Raw genomic sequence first — 20773 nt, 5'->3', positions numbered from 1 at the left:
AATGCCCCCTGTCATGCTAATTATTCCTAAGTCATCTTCTCACCTAATAGTTTGTCATTAATGATTTATTGTTTTTGTTTTGGGATTTATTTTCTGAGTCAAATGCCCCAGTGAATGTGTTGCAAAAATGCAGGAATGACAAGAATGCTCTTACTAACACCAGCAGGAGTGGTGTGTGCACACTAGAGAGTTAACTAGAAGGTGGCAGAAATACTTCATGCACTTGTATAAAGAGTGTCAGGCAATGAATGCATGTTCATACAAATGTTCTGATTCTAATGTCACCACACATCTCAGACAGTGGGACTGATGAATCCTAACACTGGTCTGTGAGCATCCTTAGCCAGTTGCCTGTGGAGCAGTACAGGGCATTTGGTGTGGCTCCCTCGTGTGGAGAGCTATAGTAAGTGAAGTGTGTCCCCGATCAGCCTGTGAGAGTGACACATTAATAACTAATTAATTATTTGTCTCATTTATATCTTTAATGCCATTTAAGATTTACTAAGTTGGATAATGCACATTAATCAACATTTCTGCAAATAAGCCAATGTTATCCAGGCTAATTTTCATCTGTAGACCTAGTTACATGCATGCCTTATTTAATCTATTCTTCACAAGCCCAATCTTTTGGCAGTAAGTTATAACATCACCAAAATATGAATCACTGGATATAAAACATAAGCTTCAATCAACAAATACAATGAATTCATTTTCAATCAATTCTGCAACATATATCCAGGCACACATATCCAGGTACATAGAAATATTCACGAAAGGTTTGCACAGTTCAACCTAAAATAAAGTAGACTGAAACAGTTTAAACAGTGATATTGAAATGTAGCTAAATTTCAAAGACAAAAAAAATGAAAGGGCCCACACTTAACCTGCCCATTTTTTTCAAAGTTTAGCACAAAAAATAGACAACTTTTTCATTCTTGTCTGCCAATGACAAGATTACGTACACTCAGACACACTAGGTTGTCCAGTGGTTTTATTCACTTGAAGTATCATGATATTTCAGTAAATGCTACACTGCTTCCATACCCTCATATCTTGTCTCCTCTACCTTCCACACAGGCCTTGGCCATGCCTCCCCTCCCTGTCCCCTTCTTCCTGACACTGCTACAGCTTGCAGTTCTTACTTATGTCAGTGCCGGGGCATACTATGGACACAAGCAACATCCTCAGCCATACCAGCCGATGCAGCACATCCAACACATGGGCAAAGAAAGCTTTCCCCAACAACAGTACCTTGGCAAAGAGGTGCCCTATATGCAGTATCCCCACTACAGAAAGGACCTACCCCAGATGCCCATGCATAAGGGCAAAGAAATTGCTCGTAAAGGGGGTGGCTATAATGGTGGCCAGGACAAAGGTGAGAAAGTCAACAACAAACAATAACAAACATTCTTCCAAAAACATACATTCACATCTTGACAATAGCCATTAAAACACATCAAGTGCACAGTGTTTCTTTATGGCATATAGTTAGTTATTTGTTACTGTTATTATTTGTTAGTTTCTGCTAGAGAAGAAATATCATTGGGAAGTATTTTTACAACCAACTGAATATTTGTGCATTTGTGTGCTCGTCAAAATGTTGTCAATGTATTTACAACTTCATTATTTCTGGTTGAATATTTGTCTCATTCCTCACAGGTCAGACTATCCCTAGCGGTGCTGAGGGAATTCCTCAAGGAGAGCAAGGACCAGTTGGGTCACCTGGACCAGAGGGACCTGCAGGACCTCCTGGACCTCCAGGTAATGGACAGCCTGGACCTGTGGGACGACCCGGACCTCCAGGTCCACCAGGAGGGCCTGGAGTGGGAAAACCAGGCTTACCAGGACTGCCAGGCAAGCCAGGAGGAAATGGTGAGAATGGACCACAAGGAGAAATGGGCCTTAGGGGTGAAGAAGGGCCAGCTGGCCAGCCAGGGCCTCAGGGTCCCCCAGGACCACCTGGGCTACCAGGAATAGGCAAACCAGGGGTGCAGGGATTTACAGGCCAACCAGGCCCCAAAGGAGAGCCAGGTCACAAAGGTCTGCCGGGACTACCAGGATTACCAGGACCCAAAGGAGACAAAGGGATGGGCCAGCCAGGACAACCTGGTCACAAAGGGCTCCCAGGGACCCCAGGACCTGCTGGCCCCAGAGGGCTGCCTGGTTTTGGAAAACCTGGCTTGAATGGGGCACCAGGGCCACAAGGACCATCAGGAGAGAAAGGACATCCTGGAGAGCTAGGACCAGCTGGGCCACCGGGTGAAGGAGGACAGCCTGGCCCACCAGGTTTACCTGGTCAAGGAAAGCCAGGTCAAAATGGCCTGCCAGGACAACCAGGCATGCCAGGTGGGAAAGGTCATCCAGGACCACCAGGTTTGCCAGGAAAGCCAGGACTTCCTGGATTTGGTAAGCCAGGACTTCCAGGACCGAAGGGTGATGATGGTATGGGTGGGTCACCTGGACTTCCAGGACCAAAAGGAGATAAGGGCCATGGAGGATTACCTGGTATGCTTGGTCCCCCTGGGCCAAATGGTCCACCAGGTCCTCCAGGTCCTATGGGAACCCCAGGAGGTTTAGGTGCACCTGGTCCCAAAGGAGACTGTGGAGAAGGAGGACCTAAAGGGCTTGACGGAGCCCTGGGTAGCCCCGGTCCCTCTGGGATGCCTGGTAAGAATGGTTTACCTGGAGAGAATGGAGAGCCAGGACCGAGAGGTCCACCAGGACCAAGTGGTGCCAAAGGAGATGGTGGGCATAAAGGTCTACCTGGTGTACCTGGTACTCCGGGGCTTCCTGGGCCAAAAGGACAAGTTGGATTATCCGGTGAAGTGGGACCTCAAGGTCCTAAAGGAATCCCTGGAATGGATGGGAAAGCAGGATCAATTGGACCTCCTGGTCTTCCAGGGCCAAAAGGAGATAGCGGACTACCTGGTCAACCAGGCATTGCAGGTGAGGGAAATCCAGGTCTACCTGGTCCCATAGGACCCCCAGGCAAAGAGGGCCCATCAGGACCCCCTGGTCAACCAGGGCAGCCTGGCCTTCCTGGACCACCAGGTCCACCTGGTGTGTCTCCTGACATGGGTGCTGTGCTTTCTGTGATGGGCCCTGGACTAGATGGTGTTAAGGCTGGTAGTTATGGTAAGAAGGGCAAGTATGGAGGCAATGGGGCTGAAGTAATGGGTGCCAGTGGGTTGGAAATGCCAGCATTTACAGCAATAGTCACAACTCCGTTTCCACCTGTGGGCACCCCAGTTGTTTTTGACAAGCTCTTGTACAATGGTCGCCAAAACTACAACCCAGAGACAGGTATCTTCACCTGTGACATGCCTGGCATTTATTACTTTGCATACCACGTTCATTGCAAAGGAGCTAATGTGTGGGTGGCTTTGATGAGGAACAATGAGCCAGTAATGTACACATATGATGAATACAAAAAGGGTTTCCTAGATCAAGCATCAGGGAGTGCGGTACTACCTCTACAACCTGGGGACACTGTATATGTTCAGTTGCCCTCAGATCAGGCCGCAGGACTTTATGCTGGACAGTATGTGCACTCCTCCTTTTCTGGTTATTTGTTATATCCGATGTAAAGCCACACTCTGCAGGAAGCGAGAAGCTTCAGTGAAAGGAAAGTGGGAGCATTTTTTTGTGTAAAAAACATGTTCATAAACCACCTTATACTTTGCATTCTTTTCATTATGAAGTCAACAAAAGTCTTGATCTTGTCAGCAGAGATGAAAGGAAAAATTGGAAGTATGACGATCTGTATGTATAGCCGCTTTTATACTATATAGCCTTACAATTGGGAGAGCAAATGTGTTTTCTTTTACAGCTTGGAAAATATAAAATAATGTATGAAAATGCAGTCAACTAAGAACTAAAATGGCTGCAGATGTATTTTCATATGGATGAGTGCCAAAAACCCAAAAGAGTGCAATTTGTACAAACATATGAAGAGAACACAGGAAGTGTATGCAAAAGAAGATAAAACAAACCATACAATGCTGGTAACACAAAGCCACATATTGTTCCTGCACCTCTTTAAAACTGGCAGCTACCCCATGTGGTGAAGAATGTGAAATACAGTAGAAATCATGACGGATATATTAATTTGGGTAGTCAATTTATATTTTGCATGCACACATTTGTATAAATACAGTTTTGTCTCTCTATTGATAACGGCAACCATGTAATTTGACGTCTTGAGATTGACAACAGCATTTAAATGTTTGCATTACTCTCTCAGGGTCCCAAGGGGATATAAAAAATAATTAAATTAACTAAAGACAATATGGGAGCAACCTAAATGACTTTCACTTCAGGTGTATGAAGGCCTTGCAAATACAAGGAACAACTAATGATGGTTTTGAACTATCACTTGCAATTAATTTGCTCACTAATATGCACAGAAAAATCTGAGGGTCAAAATTAAATAATCACATGCATGACTTATGTTGCTGACGGGCAATTGCTCCCATGAGTGAGAATAAAAAGGGAGAATGTAATATTAATTTTATGTTTTAATGTTTTCTTATAGGTTTATGGGATTCAGGATTTTCTTTTTTACAAATATGCAAAGGTCAAACAACACTATTTGGCCCTGAACTATAAAAACCACTCCATACACTATATTAAACATGACACCACATCTCTGTGTCACTAACAGAAAACATGTGAACATGTGAGGTTGTACAGTTGAAACTACAATATAATACACAACAGGAATTAAGTATTGTTGCAGTTAAACCAATTTTTCTTGGGAGCTTCATTTCAAAGCAAAATCATTTTAGAAATAAATTTTATTAAAATGTATTCTTACTTACTCTTTTTAATTAAAAATTCAACCAACTATATTCTGTAACTGTTTTGTAAGCCTTATCCATTTTTATTGTAATGGCAATATTATTATTCATTAGAGGATGGAGTTATTATGAAATGAAATACTTTAATAGTGGGACTTGGTTGTTATCCAGTCCCTCTGGTATGATTTGTTTAAAGTGAGAAAACCTAATTGAGTTCCACAGCATTCTTGGTGAGCCATATTAAGTGTGTCTTGCTGCCAGGTTTACAGGGAATACAAAACAAAATTGTATTACAATTAACTCAAAGCAAGTATTGAATGTTGCAGCAATTCATAACAACAGTTATGCCAATAATTTATTGTTTTATCTGCACCTACATGCAATGACAAGGACAAAAAGCATGATAACTTTCAAAGGAAAATGAATGTATAGTTTTCCTTTTAACCATGGTGCTAAAATTGTTGTTGTAACCAAAGATTTATGTTTAAATGTTTCACGTTTGTTATTATTGTCCATGTTGTTTTTTCTAAATAAAATTTGTTTAATTAAAATTAACTGTTATTATGACTGATATTTCTATTTCTAAACTCACAGAAAGCAAAACAAACCAATTCAACTGAAGTATATAAACTGAAAACTGTGTGGTAAATTCACTGTGTGAGATCATTCGCAAGAAACGGGCGGAAAGGAAAATTACAAAAAAATATCATGGATGAAGGAGCATGATACAAATATTGGCCCTTTTTACATTTTCAAATCTTTAACACACACACATTCCCACACACACACACACACACAGACATACACACACACACACACACACACACACACACACACACTCACACACACAAACAGGACAGAAGGTTTCGGGTAATTTGGCATCCTGGTTGGTTGACGATGCAAAAGAACTGGATACCAGCAACATAATGAGTACGACTTGAGTTACAGATTAATGTAACATGCAAGAATAGATGGTCTGTTGGCCACGTTTCAACCGTTGGCTCTATGATGACTGCATTGATTGGCCAAGACATATAAAGGACAAGATATTTCATGATACACCTAAACAGTTGGTAACTTAGATCAATGAATGTTAGAGGTCATCATCATGATAATCGTGTTATCATTAACAGGATGTTACATTTAATACACATTTTAAATGCCTGGACAGCCATAGTTTTTGCAAATCATGTTTAACGACAAAGACCAAAATGCACCACAATATCAACTGACAATATAAAGGTGTCACTTCCAGTTCTAACAGCTTGAAGAGAGATGCTGATGCTGCGATGGGAGGGCTTTCAGTTGACGACTCAGACTGTGCGCATGCGCAGAGCGCTACGCCACATCTGTCACATCTTTTGTTAGTAACGTTACAGATTCAAACAGGAGCTCAGCTAAACGTTACGGACGGTAAGCATTGCTAGTTATCGTAATTTCACAGTGTCCCACGCTCTGTTGTAATTGCAAATAATAATACGACGCCGGCTCCAACATACAATACGTAACTAGCTATATGTTTTTGGCTAAATGTAATGTTTAATTAGGTTAGCTAGCAGCAGCAGCTGACTCGCTAGCCAGCTTTAAGTCATTATAACAGCCCAACTAATACGTATTAAATTGTCATTTTCAGTTTAAAGAGTTGTTAACACCTTGGTATCAGAAGTAGACAACGGTCTGGTTTATTATGGTTGATTTCATGTCCTTATTTACTTGATTTTCTATACCCTCTGATAGCATCGTTTTTTGTGTTGTTTCACCTGCCCCTTTGGGTCTCTTCTCATATTGCAATATATGAGCGGGTTGGAAGTGTCAAATGGTTTGTGTAGAGCTAAAACAAGTAGTTAATTGTTCAAGTAGACGATCAAAATAAAGAATTTGGCAACTATTTTGACAATTGATTAAATGTCATTTTCAGGGAAAAAGCCTGAATATCAAACAAGTCTATCTTTCAGTTGTGAAGATTTGGTGTTTTTCTCTACCTTATGTGATAGTAAATTAAACATATTTGCATGTCTTAAATACATTTTGACTTCAGATTGCTGCCAAACAAGCCATTTAAAGAGACATCACATTTAGTGGTCAGGAAATTGTAATAGGTATTTTGAACTATCTCTGAACATATTATAGACCAAATGAATAAACCATTAAAAAAAATAGTTTGTAGTATAAGTAGGCTTGTATCCCTTGATCTGTCAATTTGGGCTTCTGAAATAGGATTCGTTTTGTGTGTTAGTAGTATTCCCTCAATATGACATCACGGGTTGGTCTCAGAGCTGCTGGTACCAATGGAAGTGACTTCAAACACAGAGAGAGGGTAGCCCCGCATTACCAAATGAGGCAAGTAACTTTAATGTATTTCTGATTTTGGTAATTGAATATAAATGTTCTGTCTGAATATTGAAAATATCTGTGTTTTACAGTGCTGCCCTAAAGTCAGAGGTGCGGAAGTTAAACCTGGTCCACCTTCTCCTCTGGCTGATGGTGGCTGCACAGGTGACTGTCAGCCACTTTGACCTGGTGTCACACGACATAGTGTCCATGCCGTACCAGTGGGAGTATCCCTACCTGCTCAGCGTCCTCCCTCTGCTCTGCAGTGGCTTGTCACTTCCAAAGAACAATATCAGTTATCTTGTTATATCTATGATCAGCGCAGGGCTGTTCTCGGTGGCACCTCTGATTTATGGAGGAATGGAGATGTTTCCTGTAGCACAGCAGCTCTACCGCCATGGCAAGGCCTACCGCTTCATTTTTGGCTTCTCTGCAGTGACAGTCATGTACCTGATCATGGTGGTTGCTGTTCAAGTGCACGCCTGGCAGTTATATTACATGAAAAAGCTGTTAGACTCATGGTTTGAGGGTACTCAGGAGAAGAAGAAGAAATAATGGAGTGAAGAAACCTGTGACTGGGCAAAACTGTGTTTTATCTTAATTTATACATACAGTACGTTATACATCTTATCGTCTTATTGATGTATATTTGTTCAGTCCTCATCATGTAACTCATACCTTAAATACCAGTGTTCTCTGACACAGATATATAAACAGAGTGAGGTGTACAATTTATGCAGGAACCTGGATTTTTTCACATCATTATTTATTTAATCATGAGTGGCATCAAAGCAACATCCATTAACATTGCATTGCATTGTATCTTGTTCCCTCTTTATCTCTGGGTCTATAATGCAGTTTTTCTCCAGACAGAGAAGTAAGTAATTTAACATACAGACAGCATTGGCATCTCTCTAAAAATAAAGATGTAGAGGTGTTTATAAAAGTACAGCAGTGAAGGCATGAACTGTTCTAACATATACATTTTGCTTAGAAATAACTACTGTGTTTATTGAACTAAGTTGTTTGCGTGCAGTTTAGTGTCCCAAATAGCCACGTCGAGAACTGCTGTTTGGTTGGGGTTAGGCCTTTGACCTTGAGTGGCTAAGGTTAGGATAACTGATTGGTCAGGGGATAAGAGCACCGGTACAAATGGGGTTACATTACAGGGAATTTGGGACACTAAACTGCACGTATACCAAACTAGGTCTACCTTAGCTACAGATGTGATGCTGTGTCTTACATTCAAATTTTACCTCTCACAATTGTTTTTTAGAATGCATTCAAGCCATTACAAAGAAAGGTGGTGATCAACATATCTGCCTATATTGTTATGTTTTCAAGTATTCTCATTAAGCATCTAAAGCCAGTTCATTACTCCTGTGTACATGAATAAAATAAATGCACTGTCAACCAAATAAAAATCAAATGGATGCTCTTCAACGTGTTGCATTTGATGTTTGGTCATCTTTGCAGTTAAGTGAGTCAGTCAACCTTTCGTCATAACCATAGACAGTTAAAGATAGACTGTACATACACCCTATGGTCATAACGCACTATGTCCCTGATGGTTTGCGGCTGCGCACAATGAATGCCACGTACTGGTTGACGTTGACAGTCTTGGAGGACACTTCCTGATGCTGGCACCCGGGTGTAGCTAAGCTAGCTAACGTTTTATTTTCACGGTTTGGGAAACCCTGTGAAACACAGCGTGGTCAAGTCGTCTGATTGAGGTGAAATACTTTCTTTCGTTTTGGGTCCAGGTATATATTGATTTATTAACCACCCAACAGTTTATGTCATCTCACTGTTTGAGTGGTTATCTTTCTAGCTAGCAACTAGCTACTAATGTTACGTTTGCTATGAAGGGAGCTAACGCTACGCTAGCTCGCCCAAACAGTGTCGTCACTGATTCTTTGGAAGGTATTTACAAAAAGAACCGATACCATTCTTTTCTGATGTTAAGGAAGTTGAAGTTGATACATTTCTGTGTAAAAAAAATGCCGTTTTACGTAACACAAGCTCTGAAAGCCAATTAAAGGTAACGTTAGTAGTTTCAAGTTACACAGGAGGCTGCTTTTAGCCGGCCGATTGCTTTAAAGTGGAAATAAGGCGAGCTATTCGTGGAATTATACAATGGGAGATTGTCTATATCATATCTTTTGAATTCACATTTATAGTTAATAGTGTCACCGTTGACAGGGCAAGGATGAAACGGCCTAGTAGTTACTAGCTAACTCAACGTTAGCTGTTTTTGGGCCATTGACAGATGACTGTGCGATTGAGCGTCTTTTACAATCAGCGTTAGCTACACTTCAGTGACATTTTAAACGTGTAATTCCCATGTACCTATCATGTCACCAAGCGTTTGGTTTAGCTAATATTGGTAGTATATCAGTTTGTTTGTTTTTGTCTCTATTTCACATATAAATTGAATGCTAATCGTTAGCTACCACACAATCCCTAGCATCCAGCCAATTATTCATCTGGCTAGGACAGTCAAAGCTATGGGAGCCCTTTTCCGCCATTGTTAAAGATCCTTTCATAATGAGAAACCTTTTCTAAAAATGAGATAGTATCGACATAAGGACTTAGTATCTCAAAAAACAATGACTTAGTATCTCAAAACAATTGCTTAGTATCTCATACCAAGGACTTAATACTAAGTCATTATTTTGAATTGCTAATTAGCATTTCAAAATAATGACTCAGTATGTTAAAATCATAACCTCAAAATAATGAGTTAGTATCTCAAAAATGATGACCTTATTTTAAAATATACAAAGTCATTATTTTGAGATACTAAGTCATTATTTTGAGAAACTGTCATTATTGTGAGATACTAACTCCTTTTTTTGAGATAACCTCACATTGGTGGAAAGGGGTTTTCACATGACTGTAGCATTTCTTGAAAAATAAATTCAGTTGTTTAATTTCCATCCTAGAACATAAGCAGGTATTGCCATAGATAATCTAATTGTTCCAATGGTAATTTATCATAAACTGTTGACACTAACTTAACCAAATGTATATGAGTAACTGCAGATACAAGTAAGCAAACAAAATCTGAGTTTCACCTTTCTGTTATACAAATTATCAAATTACATTTGTCTTAAAGATCCAAAAAACATAGTTCAAATTTTGTTCAAAGTCTGTGCTATCTTAGAGTTGTCTTTGCCACCTCACAGGGTGATGTTTGACCCTTAGACCCTATGTTCCAGTCAAACTGAGTGATACTGTTGCTTCATAGGCATGATTGAATTACCCTAGATTATAATTTGTATGAATAGACTTTAAAAAACACACCAGTGTCCTGCAGGGAGATATCTTCATTGTTAAAGATTGAAAGAGACTATTAAATATTAGTAATCTCTATATGTGTTTCCATGTGTATTAACTATCCTGCTATAAATGTCTTCTGTTTTTGTCTAACAAGCACGCTTTACCAAATTCTTAGCAACTCAGTATTGAATCATGAATCTGTATAAATTATAACTTTTCTTCTGCAATAATCAAGATAGGATTTAAGTCATATTATAGGCTCCCATTAGCATTGAGAAAGAGAGAAGCAAAGCTAGAAAAACACGCTTGTTGGTTATTTTTGAATCTACCTCTCTACTGACCCTGTTAAGTGGTGGGAGCAGAAGAGGCTGGACGGCACCATGAACGGCCAGCTGGACCTGAGTGGGAAGCTGATCATCAAAGCCCAGTTGGGTGACGACATCAGACGCATCCCGATTCATAACGAAGACATTACGTACGACGAGCTAGTGCTGATGATGCAGCGTGTCTTCAGGGGGAAGCTGCAGAGTAATGACGAGGTTGCCATCAAATACAAGGATGAAGGTGAGTTGGGACATGGGCCTGTTGTCCCTAATTGGTCTCAAGGGTCAAAGTGTGAATGTTGACAATAATATTTGGTATCATAGCTATATTATCTTTTCATTGGTAGAGCTATTTCTTTTTCTTGCAGTTAATCTCTGATCTCTCGTTTCCCTTTTTCTAGATGACGATCTCATCACCATCTTTGACAGTTCTGACCTCTCTTTTGCCATCCAGTGCAGTAGAATACTCAAACTGACTTTATTTGGTAAGATATAAATAATTTCCTTTCTGTTACCCCTTCATAGAATCTTGCTTTGAAGGAATCCAAACCTCAAGCCAGTTGATGTCTAATTCATGTGCAAGCGTCATCTCAATGATAAACTGTTGACCAAGATGTTTCACATCAGCTGTTACAACAAACAGTCACTGGAGGGCAGTTTCATACAACAAACCTCAGCTGTGCACTGTCCAAAATAAAGTCGTCTACACTCCCTTCCAACAAATCTGGGGTGGAATTCCTATGCGTTTTAATGCTGGTTCAGCAAACAAAGTGGCAGGCAGTTGATGGATGTAAAAGCCCTCTGTGCCAGTTATACTGATTCGTAATTTCTATCTTAAATATGTACCAGCCCAGTTAAATCCACAGTTATTTAGTAAGTCAAATATCATGATGAAGGCAGATAAAAAGCTTAAATAATGGTAAAGTTAGCTACACCCGCAGCTTATTCTTTAAAGAGTTGCAGGGGGCTAGAGCAGATCACAGCTGACATTGAGATGTACTGATCAGACATGCCATCTGGGACAGTTTTTTTTGATCAAATATTTTTGATACATGCCCATTTAAAGCCATATGTCAAAATACAACTTGATGTTTTCCTTGACTATGTCTCTTTGCAGGCCTTTTCTATATTTTATACTATGTGTATACTATGTGTGAACTATATACTATGTGTTTTTGCTAATTTCATGAATTCTATTTCCTGTAAGTGTTATTCATTTGAAGTTAAAACTATATCATAGTGTTTGGCTGTTGGATAGTCCAAGCTGTGTTCCATCCTGCCAGGAAATAAAGTTGTGGTATAGGAATGTAGGCCTAAATAAAAGTTACTTAGATATTTAGAAAGACGTTGCGTCTACAGAATATTGTAATCAGCTGTTGAAAAAAACATACTCAAAACCATAGTACACCATGGATGTTACATCTAATAATCTTATCAAGATTTGAAAATCAAAATGGCTCACACAAAGACACTCATGACAACTTGATGTTGTTTCCTGTGCTGTGATCCACGTCCGTCAGTCCTACTGATGCTGCTATATAATTGGCAGGGAGCTGTAAGGTTTTTATTTCTCTTACTTCCTTCCAATCAAATGTGAGTCCTGTCACATCATTAAATGGCATGACCTCACGTAGAACTGATATTCTCAGACGTGTCAGGATTCAAAAGAAGCGAGTGTAGCTGGAATCTCATGGCAGCCTGTGTAGTGCCTCATGACCCTGTGCATCTCTGTTCAGCATTATCTACTCAAACAGAGAAAGTTGTGTAAGAATGGAATGTCTGGCAATCTCCATTCTCACATTCATTCTTTTTCAATGGAAATTTCACTCTTCAGTCAATTAGTAGTGGGGAATTTAGGGTTTAAGGAAAGAAAAGTGACCTGTGTGGTGCATCACATACGGTCAAAGATTGTGAAGACCTTTGTCCTCTTTCCTGTAGATTGACATTGTAATAATGCACCTATGTTTTAATTTTATTTTATTGAAGTAATGTAAGCACAGAAAACCAGCACAGCTCAGCATTCCACCGCTCCTTTGTTAAGTGGTGATAATGACAGTCCCTCTGTCAGCCTGGTTGCTATTGTGAATGGCTCTGTGGATTCAACCATGTGCTAGATGATCTCTGTAATCCTAGGTAGTCAGAGTGTGGACCCAACAGAATTGGGACAGGTCAACATTTATAATCTAATGAGCTGTAGAATTATGAGTATCCATTGTGTTTATTTGACATTAGCAGATTTTACTGTGTAATAGTTTTGCTGATGACCCAGCTTCACATTTTTATTTTTTTTAGAGATTATTCTTTGGGCATTTTAGGCATTTGTTAACTAAGACAGCTGAAGACAGGTAAGGGGGGGAGGGGGTTCAAACAGAATTGGGAGGGAAATTCTATCAATCAACCTCCTTGAGATCTAACAACAGTTTGATACATTTTCAAACTTATGTCCACTCTCTTCATCACTTGTTACCTGCAGTGAATGGTCAGCCACGGCCTTTGGAGTCTAGTCAGGTGAAATATCTGCGCAGGGAGCTCATTGAGCTCAGGAATAAAGTCAACAACCTCCTGGATAGCCTGGAGCCTCCAACAGAGCCTGGTCTGGCTGCTACAGCACCGTACAGTGGTAAGAACTCCCACACACATGCACACCCACATACAGTTGTTCAGAATAATAGCAGTGTGTTTAATACAAATTCCCCAAATCCTTAGAATAGCTTTTAATTCCAGGATATCAATGCATTGGTAACACTGCACATTCAATTCCAAATCAAAACATGACCACAGTTGATCAAGTTTGTTTTATTCCTTTACAGAAAGTGAAGAAAAAAGGAATATTAGGATGTTCAAAAAAATATCAGTATTTGCATTTTTCTTTACAAACTCAATCATTTATTGTATAAACTGAAAAAAAATGTCTCAAGGGTTTACTTTACGTTGAATCACAGCACTAATATTTAGTTGCATAACCATTATTTTTGAGAACTGCTTCACTGTGTGTTGCATGGAGTCGACCAACTTCTGGCACCTGTGAACAGGTGTTCCATCCCAGGGCGATTGAACTACATTCCACAATTTCTCTGCATTACTGGGTTCTGCCTCAGAAACAGCATTTTTGCTGTCACCCCAAAATGGTTCTATGGGATTGAGGTCCGGGGATTGGGCTGGCCACTCCTTAGCATCGTGTTCATCTGGAACCAAGACTTTGCTTGCTTACTGTGTTTTGAATCATTGTCTTGTTGAATGACCAACTTCAAAGGCATTTCCTCTTCAGCATAAGGCAACATGAACTCTTCAAGTATTTAGATATATTGAAACTGATCCATGATCCCTGGTATGTCTTCAATGAACTTGAATTCAGTGCATGGGGGTCAGCGGACAAACTGTCTGCGGGCCCTAGACCCAAAAACAACAATTTTGCTCTCCTCATTCCACAGAATGTTGCACCATTTCTGCTTCGGCCAGTGAATGTGTCCTTTGGCAAATTTCAACCTATTCAGTACATGTTTTTTTTTTCAGCAATGGGAATTTGCGCATGCCCATTGCAATATTGGCCATAATTGAAACCTGTTTCTTCACAGAATCAATCTCCTCACTAATTGAACACAACACTGCTATTTTTTTGAACATGCCCCTTTCATTTACAGATTTCATCATACACAATGAGCAGCATGCATGTCATGACTGTTGGGTCTGTTGGTTTTCTTAGTACTTACTTACTAGTAAATTATTTGCCATGTAGAAATATCACATTATTTATGAGGTTAGTGATGTTGCACTGCTATTATTTTGAACAGAACTGTACATGTTAGAGCTGGACCAACAAATCAGCTGATATTTGCTTATTGCAGACGTATCGGTTTGTGTATATGTTGGCCTATATGTAACAAGAAATTGCAGTACAGAACTAAGTTTAAGGTCACTTTACCATTTCCATAGTTGTCCACCAGAGAGCACTGCCAAGTTAAATTTTTAGATGTAGATGTCCTGCTTAGTATGTTACAACTGCTCTTTGGATTATTGTAACATAGTATCTGTCAATAATGAAAAACAGACTCATACTTGGGTATGAAACACAACAACTATACCATGTGTTTAAGTATTATAGACAAACATGTTGGATCCACAAAAAACATTCTGCCCTACTAGGTAATGCCATATGTGTGTATACACACACACACACACACACACAATCCAGGTGGTTTGATTTTTCTTTGGGTTTTGTATTTAAGATAACAAATCTTGCCTGTTAGGTATCTTAAAACGTAACTATTCAGAGCTTTGTTTTAAAATATAATTAGGATGGAAGCGCCACTTTTAAGTCTTACCGGATTGTTTTTCGGTCAAATGGCCTTTTGAATGGTAGTGCTAGGAGCTCTTCTATGATAGCATCAGCTATCACTATTTTTAAAACACTAAGAATGCTCGACACAAAATCTTGCTCCAAGTATCACCAAGGACTCTAGGTTTGAACAAGTCACTGTGGCTGTTGCTTTTTTAGGTCGCCGTCAATCTTGCAAGTCAAAAATGGTCTAGGGAGGAGAATAAAGCTGGAAAGCTCTTACAGCTTAGTTCCATATAAATGCACGGATAATTTTTTGTTTTGTTGTTAGAGAAAAACAATATTGACCTATTGAAAAAGGAGCCTCATATAAGAATGACATTTCCTCCAATGGAGTCTGTTCATTCACATTTAGAGATCAACTCTTTTGACTGGCAAAGATGGCTGCAAGCGGAAACAAACACTCCCATTCAAAAGGCCATTTTACTGAAAAAGGACAATATGGTAAATCTTAAAAGTAACTTTTTTGTCCTAATTATGCTTTTAAACAAAAGCTTGACTCAGGTACTTTCACAAAAGACCCTAGGTTATATTTTCACGAGAGTTACCCTTTAATCCCAATGAAGGGGATTGCACGGCCTCCTTAACAAATACCAGTTTATGTGTATATATTCCACATTCTCACTGCCAAAATCGTAAGATCTATATCCCACAGGGATACTGGCACCAAATCAAGGCAATTTATAAGTTTCAGTCATTGTTGTATTAATTTAATGACTTGTTTTCATGTAAAAATTTGCCATTACACACTACATTTGTAATTTTAGTTATAAATTGCATACATACTGGTTCAGTCTAGTTTGATTGGGGTCACTCACACACATCTCACGCAACAGAAATACACCCTTTAATACACCCTTTTCTTGTCATCATAACTGTGACCAAAGCATTTATGTGAGGAACATGCTTTGTCCAAATACAGTGTGGTTGGAGGCTGCTGTATTAAAACTTATTTATATTCTCTGTTAGCTATAACTTTTTTAATTCTGTACTTTCCTGAAAAAGACCATGTTCATATGTGATTTAGCTGGAATCAAAGAAGGAAGTAAACGGGGGTCACCTGTAGTTTTCAATCTGGGACCATGATGAGAGTGCAAAATGTTGCATACATGCCAGTTATTGCCACATTTTGTCTTTGTCACTGCTGGTTTTTAAACATTTTTGTGGCTGTGTTTCTAGAAGCAGTGGATGGACGTGAGGGCAAAGTTTTGGCAGCAGACCACACAGTGAAACAGGCCACTCCAGTCAGTGCAGCCAGCATGTCAGCCTTCGACCCATTAAAAAACCAGGATGAGGTCAACAAGAATGTCATCTCTGCTTTTGGCCTGAGCGAGGACCAGGCCCCAGGTATTGCGTCCTATCCAACTGTGAAAAAATAGAAAACGCTTTTTGTTTTTATTTTATTTGTTTCAGTTTATAGGTGTTGAGTAAAAAATTCATATCTCCTCTGTGCCTGTGAGTAGCTCCCCCAGCGGTTGCACCTGAGGAGCGCTCAGGAACCCCTGACAGCATTGCCTCTGCCTCGTCTGCAGCCCCTCAGCCAGTGGTGCCCCCCCAACCACAGGCTCCCTATGCAGGAGTACAGCAGGGACCCCCAGCTGGCATGGATGGTGAGACACATGCACACACAGCTACTGTGTCTCCCAAAAAATTTCCCAAATTTAATACAGAATGATTGGTGAACACACAAGCAGACACATCTGTCACAGTCTGAGGCACGGTTGTGTAGAAAGATTGCATGATGGAATAATGTCCCAATTACCACAGGGAGTATGGATGGTTAAGCTATCTACATTTACTTTTACAGTGGTGCTGTTATACGGGATGCTTTTCCAACATCAACACCAATGTAGCCTCTTAAAAAATATCTCCCCCTGTTGAGCAAGATTAAATGTTTTGGTCTAAACTACTCATCCAGGCTCCTTTTTTTTTTTTGTAGGATTTTATACACCATAGGTAAAAATACATCTGTCGGTTGGTGTTAGGGTAAGATTTGATTTACAGGCCAAATAACTAATCTTTAAAACATTCAGCATTAGTAGTATTGATTGTTGTAGTAGATATAACAGTCTACCAACCACACAAATGTCTCATCTCAAGTTGTTGCTGTAATTCATAAATTAGTCATTGTTACAATATTTTTTTTATCTTTATCAAATTTAACTTTACTTTCCAAAGAACAATAAATAGAAGCAATACAACATGTCAAACAGAAGAGACAATCCCCTAAAAAGCTGTGCATCGTCTCAGTGTCCAGGTCCACACACATAGTACCGCAGTAAAAACCCTTTGTATTAATCAAAATGTATGACAGTAAAACATACTAAATTATAGACACTACAAATTGCAGTTTGTATTATGTTGTTTACAGGTGCTCAGTCCGGTCTCGACCGTGGCCCTGCACACACGGCAGGCCTGTTATGCAAAATGACGGCCTTTCCTTTCTTCATAACTGACTAAAGGATTTACTCGAAGAACATGTGCAGCCACTGCCACAGTCAGTGTAGTCCTACTGTTTGCGAGATGTCATTTCATGCCTTGCTTGACTGTGTTCACTCTGAAAACAATTGCTCATTCAAGTGTAATTTAGTATTTCTATGACAGAGAAGATCAAATAATGCACCAGACCCCGTTACACTACCATTGTTTTGTTAGTTCTGTTGATCAAATTCTACTTACCTGTTTTTTATTTCCCATTGGATTACAGACGGGATCACTTACGCCCTGCCTGCTATTTGTTTAGGTGAAATGTTAATAGAGTGAAGAACCTTATCATATTAGAAGAGGAAACTGAATTGACTGCATGTACTTTAAGCAAATGCTTGTTCCTTGTTTTAGGTATTCGGATATATTCTTCTGTTGAAGCAGAAGTTTCATTGAATGAGAAATGATGACTCTAACCTTAATCAAATCTCTGTAAACAGGAGTATCCATGGTTTTAGGGTTTATCTTACTCAGCAGAGACTTTATCATAGCTCACCCCGGTGTGCAATCTTTAGCATGGACATGTTGGACCCAAACCCAAGGCTTTGATGAAGATAAATGAACAGAGGATCAGGCAGTATGTTGGCAAAAACAAACACAACTTACTTAACTTAATTGTCTCACCACGATAACATTCTGGGAAATGGTCTTCTGTGCCAATTTTGCATGTCCATTTTCTTTATCCAAGTATCTTACCTAACATGAGGGAATTCTGTGACAGTGGATCGGATTGTTTTTGGTTTGTGGTTTGGCCTAGCTAGATGAGCAGATCATTGGAGCAGAGAACATACTTTTTTGTTGCACCTTAGGAGAGCCATAACTCGTTCTCAGAGCAATCACACCGCTGACTCCTGACCACACCTGCAATACCGATACTCTGCACACATGTGGTATGACTACTTCCATTTAACTAGTGGTTTGTGGTTTGGCCTGGTTGGCGTTGCAGGGCCTGTCCGTAGGGCTCTATTAATTTTAGTTGATCCAGATGAAGACGTACTTAGTCACTGAGTTAGCCAGCAAGCCGCTTATGGTTCTTTCTTTACCGTCCATAACACGAGGACCAGGACAAACAACAGATTTTCTAATGAGTAACTTGGACTTGCTGATCTGATGTGTGGTTCTGACTGGTTTTCCAGACTTAGATGTGTTGATGCAAGGACGCAATCACGGAGAACTGTTTTTGTGGAATGGTTATTGTTGAGCAACAGTTTTAAGTTGCTCATATTATATCTCTCTGGAACTGTGATGGTTGTGTAGAAACACTCCTTGCGTGTATTTTTGTCTTACTTCTTTATTATTCTCATCATCATGTCTGTGCCAGATGGTATGTGAAAAGATTGTGGAATAGCTCAGCAAATACCTTGAGTCAGTTAAGAGTCAGTTGAGTCTTAACAGTAACACAATGTGATGCGATTAAGAGTGTGTGTGAAGCAGAAGCAGGACGAGAAGTTGCAATAAATCATTAAAAGTAGTAGGGATAGAAATAGGGATGTCCTGAACCGATTGGGCTGATTTCAGGAGTTGTTCCCAATGCAATATTTTTGAGAGAGAGAGAAAAGAGAGAGAATCACTGTCCGGTATGAAAAGGTTATTATAACAATATAATTGATGATAAATGGCATCCAGTTCTATATAAGTTCCGACAAACACATTTGGACAAGACAAGTGTTGCGATAAATGGCTGTTTCAAGGCTGCTAGATGTGTGGTATTAAAGGCTGACCGCCCATTAATAAAATAAAGCCCCTGTGTGAGCAGGCGTTAACCCTGCTTAAGCATTTGTACTAGGGATGGGCATTTGATTACATTTTCTCCAAATGATAAATCTTTATTATTGTTTTTATATTAAAATTCATTATTTATTTACTTTTATTAGAAAAATGCAATGAAATACGAAAATACAATGTGTTTTTTGTTGATTAGATTTTTTTTTTTGACAAGAACAACTTGTGGCAGTTAAAGTGGACGTTTGGCTAGGCTAAACTGGAACACATAAACGCTGCGGTGCTCTAAAGCAGCGGAACCTGCAGCTGCCACTCAGCGTTTCAAACGGAGACCCTTTTTTGTTCCTAAATAATAATTTAACAAAAGAATCATGTCATGTTAAACAATAACTTAACCAAAAACATAATACTTAGATCTGGCAGGTTTTGTTAAATGTAAATCAAAACTCTCCGAGGCACGAAGTTGAGAAAGAGTGTGAGAGCGATTAGCCTACCTAACAATTAGTCCACTTAACAAATTAGGCTATTTAACAATGGCGCATACAAATAACTAGTAACTCACAACTTCTGCACCAGTCTGGTGATTTTTATGCATGTTGACATGATCTGGGGTCAGACAAGATCTGGGGTCAGACGCGACCGCAACCTGGTGACCATCCGTCCACGTGTGTGTCCACGTCCTACGTCATCGCAGTTTGAACTGAGTCATTTTTAGAAATCCAAATGGTCCCATGCCACACTTCGCGTGATCTCTTCATGATTACTTTTGAAATCAAAACCGAAAGTAACTAGGTAACTAAGTATGGCGTCAAATATTGTCCCCGGGTAGTAAAATGTTTAATTGCTGCTACACGGTGAAATTCATTTCATTGCTTCAAGATTCACACTATACAACGCAACCTGCATTAGTTTAATCAATAACAAATGAACGTGATCGAAAAAAATTCTTAATGATCAATTATCGATTGTTCATCATTAATCATGTCCATTCCTACTTTGTACTTTCTCCAGGGAAATTTTCTGTACCATGTACAAAGATAATGTCCCCACAGAGATCAGTTAAGTATTGTTATTATACACATTGGCAGCCCTTGCCAGATACCATCTTGTAATCTTGTAACAAGTGGTACAGAGAGAAAGATACATCTTCAAGTCTAGTGTAGCAATGAATTGTTTGTCCTCTCATCACGGTTTCTCGTCTTCATCTCTTTTCTTACTTCCAAGGCTGCAGATGGTTGGCACATGAAGACATTAAACTAGTTCATGTCCCTCCTCATCTCCCACTCGACCCTGTCCTCACATTATTCCTGTCTGTGGCTGCAGACTGTTTGTCAGTGTAACAGCCTCAAGGCAAATTAGAACAGCCAGTAAATGCACAAGAATTTATAATAGCTAATGCACTGAGATCGGATGTCAACTCAACATACAGTGGGTACGGAAAGTATTCAGACCCCTTTAAATTTTTCACTCTTTGTTTCATTGCAGCCTTTTTCCAA

The 20773-nt window shown here is 39.6% G+C and overlaps 3 protein-coding genes across 6 annotated transcripts in view; all 3 read left to right on the top strand.

Moving 5' to 3' along the window:
• Positions 1–4646, top strand: part of col8a1a (collagen, type VIII, alpha 1a) — an 11252-nt gene extending 6606 nt beyond the window's left edge. The window contains exons 2-3 of the mRNA XM_034886198.1: positions 1078–1375; positions 1660–4646. Of these exons, the coding sequence (XP_034742089.1) occupies positions 1087–1375; positions 1660–3587 (2217 nt within the window). The 5' untranslated portion in view covers positions 1078–1086 and the 3' untranslated portion in view covers positions 3588–4646. The remainder of the gene's footprint in view (positions 1–1077; positions 1376–1659) is intronic.
• Positions 4647–6115: 1469 nt separating this feature from the next.
• On the top strand, positions 6116–7861 carry jagn1a (jagunal homolog 1a). Its single transcript, XM_034886178.1, has 3 exons — positions 6116–6212; positions 7039–7139; positions 7223–7861. Exons 2-3 carry the CDS (start codon positions 7051–7053, stop codon positions 7683–7685), a joined length of 552 nt encoding a protein of 183 aa, XP_034742069.1. The 5' UTR covers positions 6116–6212; positions 7039–7050; the 3' UTR covers positions 7686–7861.
• Positions 7862–8682: 821 nt separating this feature from the next.
• The window catches only part of tfg (trafficking from ER to golgi regulator), a 16036-nt gene continuing 3945 nt past the window's right edge, over positions 8683–20773 (top strand). Inside the window, exons 1-6 of one of the 4 annotated variants that reach the window (XM_034885404.1) lie at positions 8683–8863; positions 10763–10976; positions 11137–11220; positions 13209–13355; positions 16254–16418; positions 16535–16681. In XM_034885404.1, the coding sequence (XP_034741295.1) occupies positions 10793–10976; positions 11137–11220; positions 13209–13355; positions 16254–16418; positions 16535–16681 (727 nt within the window). In that variant the 5' untranslated portion in view covers positions 8683–8863; positions 10763–10792. Of the gene's footprint in view, positions 8864–10762; positions 10977–11136; positions 11221–13208; positions 13356–16250; positions 16419–16534; positions 16682–20773 lie in introns of all 4 variants that reach the window. The other 3 variants (XM_034885403.1, XM_034885406.1, XM_034885405.1) reach the window with 3 other exon arrangements.

The sequence above is a fragment of the Etheostoma cragini genome, chromosome 11 (assembly GCF_013103735.1).
Source record: "Etheostoma cragini isolate CJK2018 chromosome 11, CSU_Ecrag_1.0, whole genome shotgun sequence".
Lineage (NCBI taxonomy): Eukaryota > Metazoa > Chordata > Actinopteri > Perciformes > Percidae > Etheostoma > Etheostoma cragini.
The sequence above is the reverse complement of the archived record's forward strand: the minus strand, read 5'-3'. Positions and strand labels throughout refer to the sequence as shown.

Excerpts from the sequence above, each read along its gene's own strand:
- jagn1a (XM_034886178.1), top strand. The coding sequence starts at position 7,051 with ATGACATCACGGGTTGGTCTCAGAGCTGCTGGTACCAATGGAAGTGAC. Across the intron at positions 7,140-7,222 it reads GCCCCGCATTACCAAATGAG|TGCTGCCCTAAAGTCAGAGG; the intron begins GCAAGTAACTTT and ends TGTGTTTTACAG.